This window comes from Pseudophryne corroboree, chromosome 4, assembly GCF_028390025.1.
Source record: "Pseudophryne corroboree isolate aPseCor3 chromosome 4, aPseCor3.hap2, whole genome shotgun sequence".
NCBI lineage: Eukaryota > Metazoa > Chordata > Amphibia > Anura > Myobatrachidae > Pseudophryne > Pseudophryne corroboree.
Window position 1 is genome coordinate 228,318,681 of NC_086447.1, and position 23,156 is coordinate 228,341,836.

A 23,156-nucleotide genomic window follows, 5' to 3' on the forward strand; every position below is an offset into this window, starting at 1 on the left:
ATATACAAAGTGATAGGGAAACTCATAAGTGTTAATAAAGTGTTAGGGTGTGCCGACCTGAAGCAGCCCAGCGATACCGACACAGGGGCCACCACACCCCACACCCACCCCATAAATAATTCCAAATATGTCTGGGTTGAATTCCCAGTGTAAGGCCACATGGTAATGGCTCCTACAGCATCTGAGAGCCAGCTTACCTGGGGATACCCCTGACTTCCCCCTATGGCAGTCTAGAGTCAGCAATCCCTCCTAATGCTGACCCGTTCATGCCTCTCAATACAATGCAAAAAAATGGTGAACTGCTCAATCAGATAGTGATGTCACTCAGGTGCTAAAAGGGAGGGGTAATTCTGTGAAGGAACAAACAATGGTTCCCTAATGCACACTGAGTGAATAATATTCCTACATAATAGTCAGATAATACGGAGATCTTGGTTGCGTATATCTGCAGATATAGGGTTAAGCCCCCAGGCCGATCGACAAGGCCTCTCCGTCACTGGGGGTCCCTAATATTAGGTATGGGTCCGGGGTGCAGGACCCCATAATGTCGGCACAGGTCGGCTACCCCAGGTCAGCACACAGGTGAGAGTTAATAAGGTTAATAAGAAGCACAGAAGTGCTATGTGAGTGGTGTGATTAAAATAATACAAAAATATATACAAAGTGATAGGGAAACTCATAAGTGTTAATAAAGTGTTAGGGTGTGCCGACCTGAAGCAGCCCAGCGATACCGACACAGGGGCCTTACACTGGGAATTCAACCCAGACATATTTGGAATTATTTATGGGGTGGGTGTGGGGTGTGGTGGCCCCTGTGTCGGTATCGCTGGGCTGCTTCAGGTCGGCACACCCTAACACTTTATTAACACTTATGAGTTTCCCTATCACTTTGTATATATTTTTGTATTATTTTAATCACACCACTCACATAGCACTTCTGTGCTTCTTATTAACCTTATTAACTCTCACCTGTGTGCTGACCTGGGGTAGCCGACCTGTGCCGACATTATGGGGTCCTGCACCCCGGACCCATACCTAATATTAGGGACCCCCAGTGACGGAGAGGCCTTGTCGATCGGCCTGGGGGCTTAACCCTATATCTGCAGATATACGCAACCAAGATCTCCGTATTATCTGACTATTATGTAGGAATATTATTCACTCAGTGTGCATTAGGGAACCATTGTTTTTTCCTTCACAGAATTACCCCTCCCTTTTAGCACCTGAGTGACATCACTATCTGATTGAGCAGTTCACCATTTTTTTGCATACTAACGTTTAGACCAGAGTTTTGATTGCATAAAGTATATGAAAAATACTAATAATTTGTTTGAAATATCTTCTTTGCATTATTCTAATAATTTTTATAGCCCAAACTCTGGAGTAAAAAGTCTATGGCAGGTGAGCACATCTCTGATCAAAACTCACCAAATTTCCAGGAGTTTATACTGCTGCACCTGTGTGTAATACCCAGATGTACCCTTTGGCTCATATATTGCTTGGAATTCTGGCTCTGGGTTTAGCCAGTGCCTCCTGAGCCATTTAGCTCATTGCACGTCCCTGGTTCTCTGTTTTTCTACTACCCACCCATTTAATGTCCTGACGAAGGAGTCCTTAGAGGCTCCGAAATGCCGCATCGACACTGTGCATATTATTGCCAAGATGGGTGAGATGTATTGTTCTTCATTAATATAAGCATTTTAAAAATCCTGGAGTGCCGTGCCTTGCTCTGGAATTTGGTACTTGACTGTGACTGTTCAATTCAGCAAAGGCACACAGGTACTTATCAGTATTCATTGGAGTGCCGGATTGTTTCAACTTGTTTTATATATATACAGTATATATCTATATATACACACACACATATATAGGTTGCGTATTAACTCTAACCCCAATACTTGCACCTGGAATCTGTCTGAATTCTGACTGGCGGTATTTTGACCACATCCCATATTATATACATACATACAGTCGAACTTGTGAGTGGTGAGGCCTAGGTTCAACAATATGCTTTGGGCCCCCCTCCTCCACCCCACCCCAAATTTATAATATACCACACAGGAGAGGGTGACGCGGAGAAGGTGACGGGCAGAGGGTGACAGAGAGTGATGGGGAGAGGTAGTGGATGACAGAGAGAGACAGTGGATGATGGGGAGAGACAGATGGTGATGGTTAAAGGATGACAGGTAGTTGGTGAAAGGGACAGATAATGGATGACAGCAAGAGATAGTGGTTGACAGGGAGAGGCAGATGGTGACTGGGAGAGGCAATGGGTGACAAAGAGCGACAGTGGATGACAAAGAGACAGGCAGTGGGTGACGGGGAAAGGCAGTGGATGATGGGGAGAGGCAGTGCATGACAGTTATAGGCAGTGGGTGACAGAGAGAGTGACAGGGAGAGGCAGTGGGTGACAAAGAGAGGGTGACAGAGAGAGGCAGTGGATGGCAGGGAGAGGATGACAGGGAGAGGCAGTGGGTGGCAAGGAGAGTGTAACAGAGAGAGGCAGTTGGTGAGAAGGTAACAGGCAGTCTGTGACAAATACAGATGTAGTCATGCTCAATGCACCCATTGTATGGGCAGTGGCACATATGCCATGTTGTGCCACGGGTGCGACTTAATATGCCAGGTTACGACTAGCTGCAGCCCAATGTATTTTCTATGGAGGCGTGTGCATAGTATATGGGCACACTAGCTACACCAGCTTTGCCACAACTAAGATGCTCTGTGGTAAAGCTGAGCATGGGTATATCTGTCTATTACAATTTACTGTCCTGGGCCCAGAACTGCAACACTTGGGGGTAAATTTACTAAGATGGGAGTTCTATTTAAGATGGGATGTTGCCCATAGCAACCAATCAGATTCTACTTCTCATTTATCTAGCACCTTCTAGAAGATAATACCTGGAATCTGATTGGTTGCTATGGGCAACATACCATCTTAAATAGAACTCCCATCTTAGTAAATTTATCCCCTGGATGGTAACTCCTCATTTGGTTTTAACGCCAGATATAGTCACGCATAGCCAACCCCATGTTTATTAGCAGTCTATGCAAGAATTTTTACAGGCCCAGATCAGCTACATCCCCCTTTTAAATGCACATTGACCCCCATAGAATTATAATACACAGTGCCCCACTTTTATGCCACAGTGTCACATTATTATGCCACATAGTTCCAAAGCACCGCATTATCATGGCACACAGTGTCTTATTATTATGCAATAGTTTCCACCTTTATGCCAAACTGAGCAAAAATTATTTGCCACACAGTGCCCCATTATTATGGCACACAGTGTCACAATATGCCACACAGTGCCCCATCATTATGGCACACAGTGCCAAAAATATGCAACACAGTGCCCCATTATTATGCCACACAGTTCCCACAATATGCCACACAATGCCTCATTAGGCTCATCTCAGTTGCATACAGGCTCCAACCTCCTGTTGACAAACTGCCATGGGTGCAGGAAGTGCAGAATTTGGCTCTTTTAAGTGTAGTCACACCTAATGGTCTTGGGAGATGAAGCTTTGGGACGCTGCTCCCGCACTCCGTGTCCGGCAACACAGAGCCAGCCTTAGCCAATTTGATGCTGTAGGGGAAATTCTGTCTGGTGCCTTCCCCCCGAGGGAGATAGTTGGGGATAGGGAGACAGTGCGATAGTGGCTGACAGGGAGATAGTGGGTGATTTAGGGAAAGGGAGGTGGGGAGATAGTGGGTGGCAGGAAGACACTGAGTGACAGGGAGAGAGTTAGGACTGAGGAAAAAGGTTCTGGACAGAATAGAAGGGACAGGAGAAAGGTGTGACAGGGACATGACAGTGAGGACAGGACCAGGACAGAGGTGACAGGGTAGGAAAGAGGTGACAGGGACAGGTTACCGTTCCCAATTGTAGTCCACGTGGATCGTAAAGTATGAAAAAGTTCAAAAATTTAAAAATAAAACTCTGAAAAACGCATGTCGACCTTTTGTCATGTCGACCTTTTGTCGTGTCGACCTAGAGTCCCTGTCGACCTAGAAACCATGTCAACCTACTTACTGTCGACCAATAGTGGTCGACCTTGACACTGTCGACCTAAGTCTTGTCGACCAAGAGACCGGATACCAGAGGTGGCATGGACAGGGCTAGAACATAGGTGTTAGGACCAGGACAGATTGAGCAGGGACAGAACAGAACAGAGGGGACAGGAGAGAAGAATGATAGCGCTGGTACAAAGGGGACAGGGATATGACAGTGGGGACTGGGACAATGCAGTGAGGACAGGACAGAGGTGATAGGACAGAGGGAACAGGACAGTGAAAGGACAAGGGTCATAGGACCAGGACAGGAGGGATAGGACAGAACAGAGGTAACAGGAGAGAGAGGTGACAGGGACAGGACAGATGGGACAGGGACATGAGAGTGTGCACAGGACAGAGAAGTCATGGACAGGAGAGGGCTATGGAGGAGGTGATGGTGCAGCACACACTGCATAAGGGAAGTGGCAGAGAGCAGGTAAACTACAGACAGCAGTACTGTAGTTTAGGATTGTAGTTTTATTATAAGTGAGTGCCGAGTTCACTACGTGGAGATATAAGAAACACACACACACACACACACACACACACACACACACACACACACACACACACACACACACACACACACACACTCTCTCTCTCTCTCTCTCTCTCTCTCTCTCTCTCTCTCTCATCCCAGAGTCGATGCGGCACTGCACGGTCTTGATAAAGTGCAAAGATAATTTTTGCAGTTTATCAAGACCATGGAGTGCCACCTCATCTCTGGGATCAGGGACACAGTCTGTATACTGTTAACCCTTAGGATGGCAAGTGTTTCTATAATACAACGAGTGCCCTTCTACATGTATGTAGGTATGGATAACACGTCCCTGATATACACACACAAACAGAAAACCCAGCACTCACCAAAGTAAGCTCACTTATCCTCAACAATTCAGTAACTAATAATGTATTTTTTTTTATTTTTTTTTACATTTTTGCTAAATTTTATGTGATATATTTTATCTGGTGTATATGATACGAGAACTGCATGTAATTTCGCTATACATGTTCATGTTATAGTGACAATAAATTATTCTTATCTTATCTTTGGTGAGTGCTGGGTTTTCTGTTTGTATGTATTAGAGTGATGTGGTCATGGGCTACATGCACCCCACCCTGTGAGTGGTGAGTACAGCTGTGTACCCCGCTTCTGGGGTGGCAAGTGCTGTGTTACGTGCACCCCACCCTATGAGTGGTAAGTGCATTGCTGTACCCCGCTTCTGGGGCGGTGAGTGCTGTAGTATTCTATTTGTGTGTGTGTATATATATATATATATATATATATATTAGAGATGAGCAGGTTCGGTTCGTCGAGATCCGAACCCCCCCGAACTTCACCTATTTTACACGGTTCTGAGGCAGCCTCGGATCTTCCCGCCTCGCTCGGTTAACCCGAACGCGCCCGAACGTCATCATCCCGCTGTCGGTTTCTCGCGAGATTCGTATTCTATATAAAGAGACGCGCATCGCCACCATTTTCACTCGTGCATTGGAGATTGAACGGAGAGGACGTGGCTGCGTTCTCTCCCTGAAAAGCTCCGTATCTGTGCTCAGTGTGCTGCAAATATCGGTGCTCAGTGTGCTGAAAATATCTACATACTCTGCCTGAAAACGCTCCATATCTGTGCTCAGTGTGCTGCAAATATCTGTGCTCAGTGTGCTGCAATGTGGGGACCACCAGTATATAATTATAGTAGTACAGTACAGTAGGCCATTGCTGTATCTTGCAGCTCTGTGTCAAGTATACTATCCATATCTGTGCTGCATTATTGTGAGCAGTATATAGTAGGACAGTGCAGCATTTTTGTGACCAGCAGTATACATATAGTACAGTACAGTAGGCCATTGCTGTATCTTGCAGCTCTGTGTCAAGTATAGTATCCATATATGTGCTGCATTATTGTGAGCAGTATATAGTAGGACAGTGCAGCATTTTGGTGACCAGCAGTATACATATAGTACAGTACAGTAGGCCATTGCTGTATCTTGCAGCTCTGTGTCAAGTATAGTATCCCTATATGTGCTGCATTATTGTGAGCAGTATATAGTAGGACAGTGCAGCATTTTGGTGACCAGCAGTATACATATAGTACAGTACAGTAGGCCATAGCTGTATCTTGCAGCTCTGTGTCAAGTATACTATCCATATCTGTGCTGCATTATTGTGAGCAGTATATAGTAGGACAGTGCAGCATTTTGGTGACCAGCAGTATACATATAGTACAGTACAGTAGGACATTGCTGTATCTTGCAGCTCTGTGTCAAGTATACTATCCATATCTGTGCTGCATTATTGTGAGCAGTATATAGTAGGACAGTGCAGAATTTTGGTGACCAGCAGTATACATATAGCACAGTACAGTAGGCCATTGCTATTGATATATTACTGGCATATAATTCCACACATTAAAAAATGGAGAACAAAAATGTGGAGGGTAAATAAGGGAAAAATCAAGATCCACTTCCACCTCGTGCTGAAGCTGCTGCCACTAGTCATGGCCGAGACGATGAAATGCCATCAACGTCGTCTGCCAAGGCTGATGCCCAATGTCATAGTAGAGAGCATGTAAAATCCAAAAAACTAAAGTTCAGTAAAATTATCCAAAAATCAAAATTAAAAGCATCTGAGGAGAAGCGTAAACTTGCCAATATGCGGGGGCGTGGCCTAGCAGGAGAAGAGAGAAGACGTGCTTCTGCTGCACTCCTCTCTCCTGGCCTTTCAAACACCTCTACAAGATCCACCTTGGGCCATTCCAACCCACCTCCGGAGGCTCCCCAGTCCACCTGCAGCCTCCTATACCCGGCAGTGTCCGCCGCGGAGCCGGGGAGCTGTTTTTACGGCTCCCGCAGGTTGCGGCCTAGGACTAGCCAGAAGCCGGGGACTCGCGTACTCCCGGCGCCCGCGTTTTGAGCTCCACGGCGGATCCGCGGCGCCGGAAAGAGTTGCGTACCCCCCCGGAGCCTCTGGATCCTTCCAGATTACCCCCCTGACCTCTAGGGAGGATACCTGTGGGGCTATGTGCTGTGGGGACCCCTGAAAGTGGAGGAAGAGTGTGAGACTCACACAAACTGAGAGAGCTGCGGCGGCCATCTTGGTTTTTACAAGGGGAGCTGCTGCAAGCTGCAGAAAGCACTGAGATTCCTGGACCCTGCGACAGAGAAGTCCCTGGGGAGAAGCATGCCACGTCTATTCACCTCTATCTCACAGCATTTATTTAATAGAGCCGCTGGACCAGAGGTGTGTACCTGGCCTCCCAACCCCCTCTCCCGGCTGGGAACCTCTCACCTTCCATCTGGGCCCCGCAAGATGGAGATTACCCTCTGCCTCGCCATGTGTGATATCGCTCTTCTGATGTAGCGCAGATCATCTGCCCGCCACCACCCGTGTCTTTTATGCTTACCTAAATTTTCGTTATATTCTGCGAGATCCTGAGCTTCTTTATTATTATCTGCATCCCGTCTGCGGAACTTCACTCCACTGGAATGCCTTCTAAAAAGGTCAAAGGGGTGCTGCCCCCGAGAGTATCTTTCCCGCCTCAGAAGTCGACATCTGCCGCCTCTTCTCTACGGAAGTCCCCGGCTGCCGCTTCTCCGCAAGCTACCCCCAGCAGCCCTACCTCCCCACCGGGGTTTGACCCTGATTCTGATGCACCTCTCACAGTTAAAACCCTGTACCAGGCCCTCTCAACATTTAAATCTGAGTTGACGCAGGACCTCACCGCAGCCCTTCGGGAGGTTAAGACGGAGCTGCACGCCATAGGAGACCGTACGGACCATCTAGAGAGGAAAGTAGAGGAATTGGTCTCGTCTCATAATGACCTCATAATGGTGCACGACCAGCAGCAAAGTGACCTTGAGGCGTTTAAACTCAAGATTGCAGATATAGAGGACAGATCCCGGCGGAATAATATTAAGATCCGAGGCATCCCCGACTCCATGCAGAACTCCGAGTTGGAAAATTACGCTACTGTCCTGTTCCAGAAGCTGCTACCTAGAGCTGATGCTAGAGAGCTGCTTATTGACCGGATTCATAGACTGCCTAAACCACGCTCAGTTGCCCCCTCGCTCCCGAGAGATACACTCCTGAGGGTGCATTTTTTCACAATCAAGGAACGCATCCTGAAAGCAGCCAGAGAGGCGGGCGACTCCGACTTGAATGCCCTCGGCGGTTTACAATTGTTCCCGGACTTCTCCGCCCTAACCCTGGCCAAACGACGAGCATTCCTTCCCGTCACTTTGGCACTTCGCGACCAAGACATCACGTACAGATGGGGCTTTCCAGTGAAGCTTGTCATCTCGCATGAAAACAAGTCTTACACAGTGACTTCATTGGAGACGGGAGTCAAATTATTGGCGGAGTGGGATATCTCTGTTACACTACCTCCTGGATCCAAGAAACAGCCCACCATCCGCTCAGAATGGGTCACCGCATGACGTTAATACATCCAGCTTGGGTTCTCAAGTTGAACTGTTTCTGATACCGTTACTACAGAATTGACTTCGCCATTGTTCATGATAAGGTCACGTGAGTTGTCCTATGTGATGTCGTGATAATGGTGTACCAGCCTCTCATGTATATCTGTCTTTTTTTTTTTAATTTTCCATGTGCTCTCATGTGTACTGTTGGTAAGCATATTTACCTCTGATTACTCTTGTTTTTTTTTTTTTTCTGTTCAGTTTCATGGGTGGTGGCGCTAGGCCACATGTTCCCCCCTGGTAATATACTACTGCACTTTTTTACCTCCCTTGCAGTGGTTATGCCGACCCGATACACTGGGTCGTTTTGGTTTTTTCCTTCCCCCCCACCTCCCTGTACCCCCCCTCCCTCCCCCCCCCACCCCCAGTTTTATGATGTAGGTACTCGCTGCTCGAGACAATTCTATTTGGGTAGGCGTCAAGACCCTTCACCTCTCACAACGTACATTAGCTTGCTCCGATGGTTCGGGTATTATCCATGAATGTTAAGGGGCTGAATTCCCCTAATAAGCGTAGACTGGCTCTGGGTTATTTTACTAAGAATAAAGCTGATATTGTTGCCCTGCAGGAGACACACTTTTCATCTGTTGCACCCCCTATTTTCAAAGATCGCAGATTCCCTCTAGGTTATTTCGCCAATGGCCCTTTTAAGAGGAACGGTGTGGCCATATTATTTAGAGACTCCATCTCCTTCACTCTACACTCTCAGATAGCGGATAAAAACGGCCGGTATCTTATGCTGAGCGGCCTTTTAAACGAAAAACCGGTAACTCTGGTCTCGGCATATGCCCCGAACTCACACCAAGTTGCCTTTATCCGAAAGTTATGTGTAACTATTCATAAGATTCGCAAGGGCTCCCTTTTGCTCATGGGGGATTTTAATTTAGTCCTTGACCCTAAGCTGGACAGGTCTCCCAGGACCTCTCCCGCCACTTCAGTCCCCCCCAACGCCCCTTCCTTAGCCTTTTGTAACCTCTTGGCTGAATTTGATCTCTATGACATTTGGCGAGGGCAAAACCCCACAGGACGGGAGTACACCTATTATTCCCCTGTCCACAACTCTTACTCCCGTATTGATTTTATATTTTCGGACAAATGGACCCTCCAGTTCGCCAGATCTTTAGATATTCTCCCTATAACTTGGTCAGACCACGCCCCGCTGATTCTTAAATGGAGTGTAGCTAGCCAACACTGCCCCCCCGTCCTTGGAGACTCTCTCCCCATTTGCTGTCCAACCCAGTTTCAAAAAAAATCATAGCTGACAGTATATCATCCTATTTGGAGTTTAATTCTCCTTCAGACACGTCCACCCTGAACTTCTGGTGCGCACTTAAAGCTGTCATCCGGGGAGCGGCGATTCAGGCGGGAGCACAGCTCAAGAAACTTAATCTACAACGCCAGACCGATTTGGAACTCAAACTGAAGGACTTAGAGGACGAAAACCAATCTAGACCTACGAAATCTTTACAGAAGCAGTTAGTAGATATTAGGTCCCAACTTCAGACAATGCTAATGGCGCGCACCCAGGCTTCACTAAATAGGATACGTCAGAAGTTTTATCTAGCGGGGAACAGGCCGGGGAAAATGCTTGCCCGGAAGCTTAGGGCTCAGCAGGCTAGGAATAGAATCAAGCTCATTATATCCTCCACAGGCAACAAAATTTCTAACCCGAGGGAGATAGCGAATCAGTTTGCCAACTTCTACTCCCATCTCTATAACCTCTCGGCAGATCCTGACACCCCACAACCTACCCCTTCCTCTATCAACTCCTTCTTAGCGGATTTAACCCTCCCAAATATTTCAGACGATCAATTAGCATTGCTGAATGCCCCATGGTCCTTATCAGAAACCCTCCAAGTGATCAAGTCCCTCCCTCAGGGTAAGGCACCGGGCCCGGATGGCTTTATTAATGACTTTTATGTTTCGTTCCAGGACCTTCTAGCTCCCTCTTTAGTGGCGGTCTACACCGATATTACCTCGCAGGGCACCCTCCCTCAGGAGATGCTCGAGGCGCGTATTGTCACGATCCCTAAACCGGGCAAAGATGTGACCTCTTGCCAAAATTATCGTCCCATTGCGTTACTGAATGGGGATATTAAAATATACGCTAAATTAATAGCCTCTCGGCTGAACGCCCTCCTCCCCTCCCTGATACATCCAGACCAAGTTGGTTTTATCCCGGGAAGACAGGCGTCCGATAATACACGCCGGGTCTTTAATCTGGTTGATTCCCTAACCCCCGAGCAAGGTCTCCTTCTGCTATCTTTGGATGCAGAGAAGGCCTTTGATCGTTTAAACTGGTCTTATATGCGAGAAGTCCTAGTCAAATTCGGCCTGCGCGATCGCATCCTCTCCTCGATAGTAGCCCTGTATAGCTCCCCGACGGCCCGGGTATTTAGTAATGGTTTTTTATCTCGCCCTTTTCCAATCTATAATGGCACCCGCCAGGGCTGCCCCCTCTCCCCTCTCATATTCGTACTAGCCATTGAACCACTGGCAGCTAGGCTACGAGCGGACCCACAGTTCCCTGGACTGCGATTAGGCACCACGTCGCATAAACTATGTCTGTTCGCAGACGATGTTCTCTTATTCGTAACAGACCCAGCCACAACTCTCCCCCATCTGCATACTGTTTTAGATAGCTACTCTGCAGCATCGTATTATAAACTAAATGCCTCTAAGACGGATGCTCTGCCCATTAACCTCTCTAACTCCTTGCCCCTATTACGCACTAAGTATCCGTATAACTGGAAAACATCCTCGATACGATACCTGGGTATTCTCATTCCCCCATCTACCTCCTCTGTATTTGATGTCAATCTCCCTCCTCTGCTGTCCTCCCTCCAGATGTTCACCAAATCATGGCTCAACTATGAAGTTTCTTGGTTGGGCCGTCTGGCCGCCTTTAAAATGTTGCTGCTCCCTAAGTTAATGTTCTTGTTCCGAACTATCCCTTTTATCTTCCCTAAAAAGTACCTAGATAAGGCCACTACAATCCTCACTAACTATATATGGTCTTCGCGCCCGCCTAAACTTGCTCGCGCGAGGATGTCTCTACCAAGGAGAGCCGGTGGCCTAGATATGCCCAATTTATCACTGTACCAAGAGGCCTCCCTTCTTGCCCAGATTAAAGAATTCTACAAAGATATATGTCCGGAGTGGACGTGTCTGGAGGAGGCAGCCTGCCCCCGTTTTCCCTTGAAGGATCTTTTTTGGATTCCTAGGCCCCTTCGCCCGCAGTGCTTAAATATCCTCCCCTCTACCCGTGCCACACTCCAGATTTGGGACAAATTGACTGCGGCCATATCCCCTTCCTATCATAATCTCTCTCTGATTTCACTACGAATGGTAGCCGCTCTAGTCCCTAATCTTGGCCTGGCGGGCTGGAGGTCCAGAGGGATGGAGGTCCTGGGAGACTTGTTTAATGGGTCCGTATTCACCTCTTTTTCTGATATCCAGAGACGCTTCTCTCTACCAGACACTGAGAGGCTTCGATATTATCAAATACAGCACTGGTGGACTAGCCTCCACCTCTCCCCCTCCCTACCATCACATGATATCCTGCAAGTCACAGGCCGATTTTCTAACGCTACTTCCAGAGGGGAGATTTCCTTCTGGTATAAAACATTACTCTCACTACTCCCTGTTTCTAAATCTAGAGCCCAAGTCAGGTGGGAGGCGGATGTGGGATGTGTTCTCCAAGATTCTCAGTGGCAACACATTTTTATGTCATCCTTCACTATGTCTAAATGCCTGAATCACTCCGAAATGCACGTTAAGCTACTCCACAGACTGTACCTCACACCGGAAAGGCTACATACGATCTGGCCGGCATGTTCGAAGTTTTGTTGGCGCCTATGCGGAGAGGTTGGCCACCTCTTCCATATTTTTTGGTCTTGCCCCCATATCCAAGGGTACTGGACAGAAGTATTTGGCCTTATCAACAAAGTCCTGAACCTCGACCTCTCCCCCTCCCCACTTATAGCTCTATTGAATATATACCCGCGAAGCATGGGGGTACATCTACATTATGTCCTAGGCCACATCTGCCTCGCTGCACGTGCGGCTTTAGCCCAAAACTGGAAACAACCCACACCACCTCCAGTGTTGAAGGTGATACACAAAATGCAGCTGCACTTCTTGATGGAGACTGAACACATCCCATACTCCTTCACTGCCAAATCTCCATTTGTGCGCTGGATGCCTTGGCATCTATTTACCACGGAGGGTGAGGGTGCTGCATTGATACTACGTCCCCGAACCCCTGTACAATCACCCCCAGCACATCGGCTGATGTGGGCCCCCCCCCCCCCCCCCCCCAAAACAGCAAGGACCTCCTATTTGTGTTATATTTACTTCAAGCCCATTGCCGCCCTGCCACCTCCATTAATTATTTTTTGTTTGCCTTACAATGTATTGGTGTGATCGACTTTGAATTGTCTGCATATGTCTGTTAAAGCGCTTTCTTACGTGCGTATGTACCTACTTCCCCCTCCATTCCTTTTTCCTTTTTGTACCCCTGTTTGCAATGCTAAAAATTTCAATAAAAACTATTGATGGGAAAAAAAACTTGCCAATATGCCATTTACGACACGGAGTGGCAAGGAACGGCTGAGGCCTTGGCCTATGTTCATGGCTAGTGGTTCAGCTACACATGAGGATGGAAGCACTCATCCTCCCGCTAGAAAAATGAAAAGACTTAAGCTGGCAAAAGCACAGCAAAGAACTGTGCGTTCTTCTAAATCACAAATCCCCATGGAGAGTCCAATTGTGTCGGTTGCGATGCCTGACCTTCCCAACACTGGACGGGAAGAGGTGGCGCCTTCCACCATTTGCACGCCCCCTGCAAGTGCTGGAAGGAGCACCCACAGTCCAGTTCCTGATAGTCAAATTGAAGATGTCACTTTTGAAGTACACCAGGATGAGGATATGGGTGTTGCTGGCGCTGAGGAAATTGATAAGAAGGATTCTGATGGTGAGGTGGTTTGTTTAAGTCAGGCACCCGGGGAGACACCTGTTGTCCGTGGGATGAATATGGCCATTGACATTCCTGGTCAAATTACAAAAAAAAATCACCTCTTTGGTGTGGAATTATTTCAACAGAAATGCGGACAACAGGTGTCAAGCCGTGTGTTGCCTTTGTCAAGCTGTAATAAGTAGGGGTAAGGACGTTAACCACCTAGGAACATCCTCCCTGATATGTCACCTGGAGCGCATTCATCAGAAGTCATTGACAAGTTCAAAAACTTTGGGTGACAGTGAAAGCAGTCCACTGACAACTAAATCCCTTCCTCTTGTACACAAGCTCCTGCAAACCACACCACCAACTCCCTCAGTGTCAATTTCCTCCTTAGACAGGAATGCCAATAGTCCTGCAGGCCATGTCACTGGCAAGTCTGATGAGTTCTCTCCTAACTGGGATTCCTCCGATGGATCCTTGAGTGTAACGCCTACTGCTGCTGGCGATGCTGTTGTTGCTGCTGGGAGTCGATCGTCATCCCAGAGGGGAAGTCAGAAGACCACTTGTACTACTTCCAGTAAGCAATTGACTGTCCAACAGTCCTTTGCGAGGAAGATGAAATATCACAGCAGTCATCCTGCTGCAAAGCGGATAACTCAGGCCTTGGCAGCTGTGTTGGTGTTAAACGTGTGTCCGGTATCCACCATTAATTCACAGGGAATTAGAGAATTTCTGGAGGTAGTGTGTCCCCGGTACCAAATACCATCTAGGTTCCACTTCTCTAGGCAGGCGATACCGATAATGTACACAGACGTCAGAAAAAGAGTCACCAGTGTCCTAAAAAATGCAGTTGTACCCAATGTCCACTTAACCATGGACATGTGGACAAGTGGAGCAGGGCAGATTCAGGACTACATGACTGTGACAGCCCACTGGGTAGATGTATTGCCTCCCGCAGCAAGAACAGAAGTGGCGGCACCAGTAGCAGCATCTCGCAAATGCCAACTCGTTCCTAGGCAGGCTACGCTTTGTATCACCGATTTCCATAAGAGGCACATAGCTGACAACCTCTTACGGAAACTGAGGAACATCATCGCAGAATGGCTTACCCCAATTGGACTCTCCTGGGGATTTGTGACATCGGACAACGCCACCAATATTGTGCGTGCATTACATCTGGGAAAATTCCAGCACGTCCCATGTTTTGCACATACATTGAATTTGGTAGTGCAGAATTTTTAAAAAAATGACAGGGGTGTGCAAGAGATGCTGTCGGTGTCCCGAAGAATTGCGGACCACTTTCGGCATTCAGCCACCGCATGCCGAAGACTGGAGCACCAGCAAACACTCCTGAACCTGCCCCGCCATCATCTGAAGCAAGAGGTGGTAACGAGGTGGAATTCAACCCTCTATATCCTTCAGAAGAAGGAGGAGCAGCAAAAGACAATTCAAGCCTATACATCTGCCTATGATATAGGCAAAGTCCGGACCAGATGTCAGCACTCACTCCAGACTGCCCTGCATCACCGCCAGCAGGTGGGCTCAGAATTCTTAGCCCTTTGCTCGCAGCCCCAGTTGCGGGAGAATGTGAAGGAGGAGCTGTTGACGGGTCACGTTCCGCTTGACTTGACAAGTGTCTCACCAGCAGGTCTTTGCACCTCTGCAGGCTTGTGTTTGCCGGAAAGAGAGATTAAACGTAGGCTTTAAACCTAGGATCGAGCACGGTGGCCAAAATGTAGTGCTCTGATTTCAACAGATTGACCACCCGTGAATCCTGGTTAAGCGAATTAAGGGCTCCATCCACAAGTCCCACATGCCTAGTGGAATCGCTCCATTTTAGCTCCTCCTTCAATCTCCCCAGCTTCTTATGCAAAAGCCTGATGAGGGGAATGACCTGACTCAGGCTGGCAGTGTCTGATCTGACTTCACATGTGCAATTTCAAAGGGTTGCAGAACCTTGCACAACATTGAAATCATTCTCCACTGCGCTTGAGTCAGGTGCATTCCCCCTCCTTTGCCTATATCGTAGGCAGATGTATAGGCTTGAATGGCCATTTGCTGCTCCTCCATCCTCTGAAGCATATAGATTGTTGAATTCCACCTCGTTACCACCTCTTGCTTCAGATGATGGCGGGGTAGGTTCAGGAGTGTTTGCTGGTGCTCCAGTCTTCGGCACGCGGTGGCTGAATGCCGAAAGTGGCCCGCAATTATTCAGGCCACCGATAGCATCTCTTGCACACCCCTGTCGTTTTAAAAAATATTCTGCACTACCAAATTCAATGTACAGTATGTGCAAAACATGGGACGTGCTGGAATTTTCCCAGATGTAATGCATGCACAATATTGGTGGCGTTGTCCGATGTCACAAATCCCCAGGAGAGTCCAATTGGGGTAAGCCATTCTGCGATGATGTTCCTCAGTTTCCGTAAGAGGTTGTCAGCTGTGTGCCTCTTATGGAAAGCGGTGATACAAAGCGTAGCCTGCCTAGGAACGAGTTGGCGTTTGCGAGATGCTGCTACTGGTGCCGCCACTGCTGTTCTTGCTGCGGGAGACAATACATCTACCCAGTGGGCTGTCACAGTCATGTAGTCCTGAGTCTGCCCTGCTCCACTTGTCCACATGTCCGTGGTTAAGTGGACATTGGGTACAACTGCATTTTTTAGGACACTGGTGACTCTTTTTCTGACGTATGTGTACATTCTCGGTATCGCCTGCCTAGAGAAATGGAACCTAGATGGTATTTGGTACCGGGGACACAGTACCTCAAGCAATTCTCTAATTACCTGTGAATTAACGGTGGATACCGGACACACGTTTAACACCACCACAGATGCCAAGACCTGAGTTATCCGCTTTGCAGCAGGATGACTGCTGTGATATTTCCTCTTCCTCGCAAAGGACTGTTGGACAGTCAATTGCTTACTGGAAGTAGAACAAGTGGTCTTCCGACTTCCCCTCTGGGATGACAATCGACTCCCAGCAGCAACAATAGCATCGCCAGCAGCAGTAGGCGTTACACTCAAGGATCCATCGGAGGAATCCCAGTTAGGAGAGAACTCGTCAGACTTGCCAGTGACATGGCCTGCAGGACTATTGGCGTTCCTGTCTAAGGAGGAAATGACACTGAGGGAGTTGGTGGTGTGGTTTGCAGGAGCTTGGGTACAAGAGGAAGGGATTTAGTTGTCAGTGGACTGCTTCCGCTGTCACCCAAAGGTTTTGACCTTGTCAATGACTTCTGATGAATGCGCTCCTGGTGACGTATAAGAGAGGATGTCCCTAAGTGGTTAACGTCCTTACCCCTACTTATTACAGCTTGACGAAGGCAACACACGGCTTGACACCTGTTGTCCGCATTTCTGTTGAAATAATTCCACACCGAAGAGGTGATTTTTTTTGTAATTTGACCAGGCATGTCAATGGCCATATTCATCCCACGGACAACAGGTGTCTCTCCGGGTGCCTGACTTAAACAAACCACCTCACCATCAGAATCCTCCTTGTCAATTTCCTCCTCAGCGCTAGCAACACCCATATCCTCATCCTGGTGTACTTCAACAGTGACATCTTCAATTTGACTATCAGGAACTGGACTGTGGGTGCTCCTTCCAGCACTTGCAGGGGGCGTGCAAATGGTGGAAGGCGCCACCTCTCTCCGTCCAGTGTTGGGAAGGTCAGGCATCGCAACCGACACAATTGGACTCTCCTTGGGGATTTGTGATTTAGAAGAACGTACAGTTCTTTGCTGTGCTTTTGCCAGCTTAAGTCTTTTCATTTTTCTAGCGGGAGGATGAGTGCTTCCATCCTCATGTGAAGCTGAACCACTAGCCATGAACATAGGACAGGGCCTCAGCCGTTCCTTGCCACTCCGTGTCGTAAATGGCATATTGGCAAGTTTACGCTTCTCATCAGACGCTTTTAATTTAGATTTTTGGATCATTTTACTGAACTTTTGTTTTTTGGATTTTACATGCTCTCTACTATGACATTGGGCATCGGCCTTGGCAGACGACGTTGATGGCATTTCATCGTCTCGACCATGACAAGTGGCAGCAGCTTCAGCACGAGGTGAAAGTGGATCTTGATCTTTCCCTATTTTACCCTCCACATTTTTGTTCTCCATTTTTTAATGTGTGGAATTATATGCCAGTAATATATCAATAGCAATGGCCTACTGTACTGTACTATATATGTATACTGTTGGTCACAAAAATGCTGCACTGTAATACTAGAAGCTATAGAAAAGTATATATATTATTGTATATATCAGTACAGAGCGGTGTAACTGTGACCCATGTGTCCTGACAAGCAGTATAAAAGCTATAGAATAGTATGTATATTACTGTATATATCAGTACAGAGCGGTGTGACTGTGACACGTGTCCTGACAAGCAGTATAGAAGCTATAGAATAGTATACAGTATATATTACTGTATATATCAGTACAGAGCGGTGTAACTGTGACACATGTGTCCTGACAAGCAGTATAGAAGCTATAGAATAGTATACAGTGTATATTACTGTATATATCAGTACAGAGCGGTGTAACTGTGACACATGTGTCCTGACAAGCAGTATAGAAGCTATAGAATAGTATATATATTACTGTCAGTACAGAGCGATGTAACTGTGACACATGTGTCCTGACAAGCAGAATAGAAGCTATAGAATAGTATATATATTACTGTCAGTACAGAGCAGTGTAACTGTGACACATGTGTCCTGACATGCAGTATAGAAGCTATAGAATAGTATATATATATTACTGTATATATCAGTACAGAGCGGTGTAACTGTGACACATGTGTCCTGACAAGCAGAATAGAAGCTATAGAATAGTATATATATTACTGTCAGTACAGAGCAGTGTAACTGTGACACATGTGTCCTGACATGCAGTATAGAAGCTATAGAATAGTATATATATTACTGTATATATTAGTACAGAGCGGTGTAACTGTGACACATGTGTCCTGACAAGCAGTATAGAAGCTATAGAAAAGTATATATATTACTGTTATATCAGTACAGAGCGGTGTAACTGTGACACATGTGTCCTGACAAGCAGAATAGAAGCTATAGAATAGTATATATATTACTGTCAGTACAGAGCAGTGTAACTGTGACACATGTGTCCTGACATGCAGTATAGAAGCTATAGAATAGTATATATATTACTGTATATATTAGTACAGAGCGGTGTAACTGTGACACATGTGTCCTGACAAGCAGTATAGAAGCTATAGAAAAGTATATATATTACTGTTATATCAGTACAGAGCGGTGTAACTGTGACACATGTGTCCTGACAAGCAGAATAGAAGCTATAGAATAGTATATATATTACTGTCAGTACAGAGCAGTGTAACTGTGACACATGTGTCCTGACATGCAGTATAGAAGCTATAGAATAGTATATATATTACTGTATATATATATATATATATCAGTACAGAGCAGTGTAACTGTGACACATGTGTCCTGACAAGCAGAATAGAAGCTATAGAATAGTATATATATATTACTGTATATATCAGTACAGAGCGGTGTAACTGTGACACATGTGTCCTGACAAGCAGAATAGAAGCTATAGAATAGTATATATATTACTGTCAGTACAGAGCAGTGTAACTGTGACACATGTGTCCTGACATGCAGTATAGAAGCTATAGAATAGTATATATATATTACTGTATATATCAGTACAGAGCGGTGTAACTGTGACACATGTGTCCTGACAAGCAGAATAGAAGCTATAGAATAGTATATATATTACTGTCAGTACAGAGCAGTGTAACTGTGACACATGTGTCCTGACATGCTGTATAGAAGCTATAGAATAGTATATATATTACTGTATATATTAGTACAGAGCGGTGTAACTGTGACACATGTGTCCTGACAAGCAGTATAGAAGCTATAGAAAAGTATATATATTACTGTTATATCAGTACAGAGCGGTGTAACTGTGACACATGTGTCCTGACAAGCAGAATAGAAGCTATAGAATAGTATATATATTACTGTCAGTACAGAGCAGTGTAACTGTGACACATGTGTCCTGACATGCAGTATAGAAGCTATAGAATAGTATATATATTACTGTATATATCAGTACAGAGCGGTGTAACTGTGACACATGTGTCCTGACAAGCAGTATAGAAGCTATAGAATAGTATATATATTACTGTATATATATATATATATATCTCAGTACAGAGCGGTGTAATTGTGACACATGTGTCCTGACAAGCAGTATAGAAGCTATAGAATAGTATATATATTACTGTATATATCAGTACAGAGCGGTGTAACTGTGACACGTGTCCTGACAAGCAGTATAGAAGCTGTAGAATAGTATATATTACTATATATATCAGTACAGAGCGGTGTAACTGTGACACATGTGTCCTGACAAGCAGTATAGAAGCTATAGAATAGTATATATTACTATATATATATATCAGTACAGAGCGGCGTAACTGTGACACGTGTCCTGACAAGCAGTATAGAAGCTATAGAATAGTATATATTATTATACTGGTGGTCCCCAGTCCCCACAATGCAGCACACTGAGCACAGAGATTTGCAGCACACTGAGCACAGAGATTTGCAGCACACTGAGCACAGATATGGAGCATTTTCAGGCAGAGAACATAGATATTTTCAGCACACTGAGCACAGATATTTGCAGCACACTGAGCACAGATATTTTCAGCACACTGAGCACAGATTACGGAGCTTTTCAGGGGAGAGAACGCTGCCATGTCCTCTCCGTTCAATCTCCAATGCACAAGTGAAAATGGTGGCGACGCGCGCCTCCTTATATAGAATACGAATCTCGCGAGAATCCGACAGTGGGATGATGACATTCGGGCGCGTTCTGGTTAACCGAGCAAGGCGGGAAGATCCGAGGCTGCCTCGGAACCTTGTAAAATGGGTGAAGTTCAGGGGGGTTCGGATCCCGAGGAACCGAACCTGCTCATCTCTAATATACATACAAACAAATATAAAACCACAGCACTCGCCACCACAGAAGCGGGGTGCAGTGTCTGCACTCACCACTCATAGGGTCGGGTGCATGTAGCCCATGTCCACCTACTTAAATATATACAAACAGAAAATTCAGCACTCACCATAGCAAGCTCACTTATCCTCACAACATCAATAAATAAATTATGGGGGTTTAGTTAGTGAATTGGCCAATGCACGGAAGCCTGCATACCGCTCGCCAAGGTACCCCACCCTCATGCAGGTCCTACACTATCACAGAGTCTTAAAAATTAAAACCTGGCAACTGTATCACACATAATATAACTGCAAATATGCCTACTTGGTTTAATGTGCACCTGCCACATACCTTATGGCTTTTAAAGGTACACTAGTCACCTGACACTGGCTGGCAGTTGCCAGGTTTTAACTGAAATCTAATTTGAAATATAACCCACACAAATCTAAATCTCTATGCACATGTTACATCTTCCCCACCTGCAGTGCAACATGGTTTTGTTCACTTGCTAACTTTTTTCGGTTGCTAACAACTCTGAATAACCCCCATTTTCCTTACAACACAATTTCACAAAAGTACTCCTCTATATACATTGTGATAAAATAGCTGTTACATTGTGATAAAATAGCTGTGTAGTGGAAGCACACAGATTCTGGACTTCTACACTATGGTTCTTCTCCATCAGGATGACCGCAGACCAGGGCTGGATTAAGCTTTGGGGGTGCCTGGGGCAATTTAGACATGGGGCCCCTGTGGAAGGGGTGGGGGTGGGGGGGGGGGGAGCTGTATATAAGATTGTGCATACCTCCCAACATGACCCATTCCAGGAGGGAAAAAAATGCTCTTTACATGCACTCTTAATATACGATTGTAGTCACCTGTGTTGAACTATTTAATTGATAAGAAAGGTGTATCAACACAGATGATTGCAATAATAACTTAAGAAGGTAGTCCAGGTAGAGAGCATTTTGTCCCTCCTGGAAGGGGTCATGTTGTGATGTATGGATTGTGTGTATATTAGATTTAAACTAATTGTTTAATAATGCCTGGGTAATGTTTATAGCTCCACCTAACTGAAAGACAACAATTTTATCAAATGTTCTTGTAGTGGAACAAATACAACTTAAACAACCTTAAAATACATATAGAAAAATAAAATCTATAATTTATGTTGTCACATGCAAAAATAGCATCATCCTCTGTACTACTTACACAATGGAACATGACTCAGGAGAACTGTGTGCGTGTGTGTGTGTGACTCTCTCTCTCGACCCTAATTAGATAACAAGTTACAGAGGACTCAGACACCCAAGTGTGGAGAGAGCTGTATGTGACACAGGGATCCCACCTGCGTACTGTCCTGCTCGCATTTTGGCTGTCTGATTCTGCTGCTGCATAAGAGGGAAAGCTAGTGATGTCAGTGTGCTCTGGACGTGGGGCCCCCTGACAGAAGGAGGCTCGGGGTACAGTATGTTCTGCATCCCCCCTTTATTCTGGCTATTCCGCAGACCAGTATCCATTACATAGTAAACGTTCATGACCCTGTCACTAACTAAAAGAGATCCACTCCTTAGTCACAAGACGCCATCTTATGCCCCCTGGACCACAGCCTATACCTGAAACGCACCCCCTGTAGTGGAGGGAGCTGCCATAACATTGGCAAGCATGCTCTAGTCACAGATAAGTACACTATGGCCAGGATGTAAAGAAGTCCGAGTTCAGCGGCCGTGCGGGATCCTGGCTGAACTCTGACGTTTGTTTTAAAGAGGCAATGATGTACAAGGCTAAATCAGTCCTTGATTGCCCCTTTAAAAAAACATCCGAGTTTGGCCAGCATCCCGCACGGCCGCTGAACTCGGGACTTCATTACATCCCACCCTAAGCGCCTAGAGTTTGACAACATTTTCAGAACATATAACTTACTGCACCATCCTGCATCAAAATTTCTGTTGGGATCAGTGCCAGTGCATTTGGAATTCTTATTAGGAGAACGGGTCTTTCTCCACATACGGTCCTATAACAAATATTGCAGAACAATAGTCATTTGTGAGAATCACAGCAGCTTTCTAGAAAAATACAGTTTAGAAGAATGAATGAATGAATAATCTGACTTACGGTAGTCCAGGTGTACACGTAGCCATCAACATTTAGGACTGGTAGAATATAGAAATCCAGTTTGTTGAGGAGATTGGTAAATTGAGCATCGGAGCCATAAGAATTAATAGCCTTTAATATAAAATATAGAATGAAAACACATTATGTCAATTGCTATACCATTGGAAGAAACCATATTTTATCAATTATTTGAGTACTAAGGGCCTTATTTAAAGCTGTATATATGTACATTTTTATGGCGTAAACATAGATTTTTCTGTGCTGCAAATGTATACCAAAATGAATTCATATTTAGATTGGTACATATCTTAGACTATGGTTCCTAACACCTGGAGAGGACAGCATGATTTGAGTACAGTAAGGGTCTGTACACATAGGTGCCTTGTACCTCAGCGTTGCCCTCCCAGGTCCAGCATTACCTGTACTGTGCCATCCTCCAGGTGCAGCCTTTCTTGCTCGGTTTTCCCCATACAGCCCAGCCTTCCATGCCCTGTGCACCCCCATCAAGGAACAGCCTTTACTGCACTGTACCAACC

General features: G+C 45.9%; 1 protein-coding gene across 1 annotated transcript in view; it reads right to left on the reverse strand.

Annotated features, from left to right (window-relative positions):
- LOC134909262 (carboxypeptidase B-like) overlaps positions 1-23,156 on the reverse strand; it is a 57,898-nt gene that overhangs the window by 13,043 nt on the left and 21,699 nt on the right. Inside the window, exons 5-6 of the mRNA XM_063915960.1 lie at positions 22,621-22,731; positions 22,429-22,519 (exon numbers count right to left, since the gene is read on the reverse strand). Coding sequence (XP_063772030.1) covers positions 22,429-22,519; positions 22,621-22,731 — 202 coding nt within the window. The remainder of the gene's footprint in view (positions 1-22,428; positions 22,520-22,620; positions 22,732-23,156) is intronic.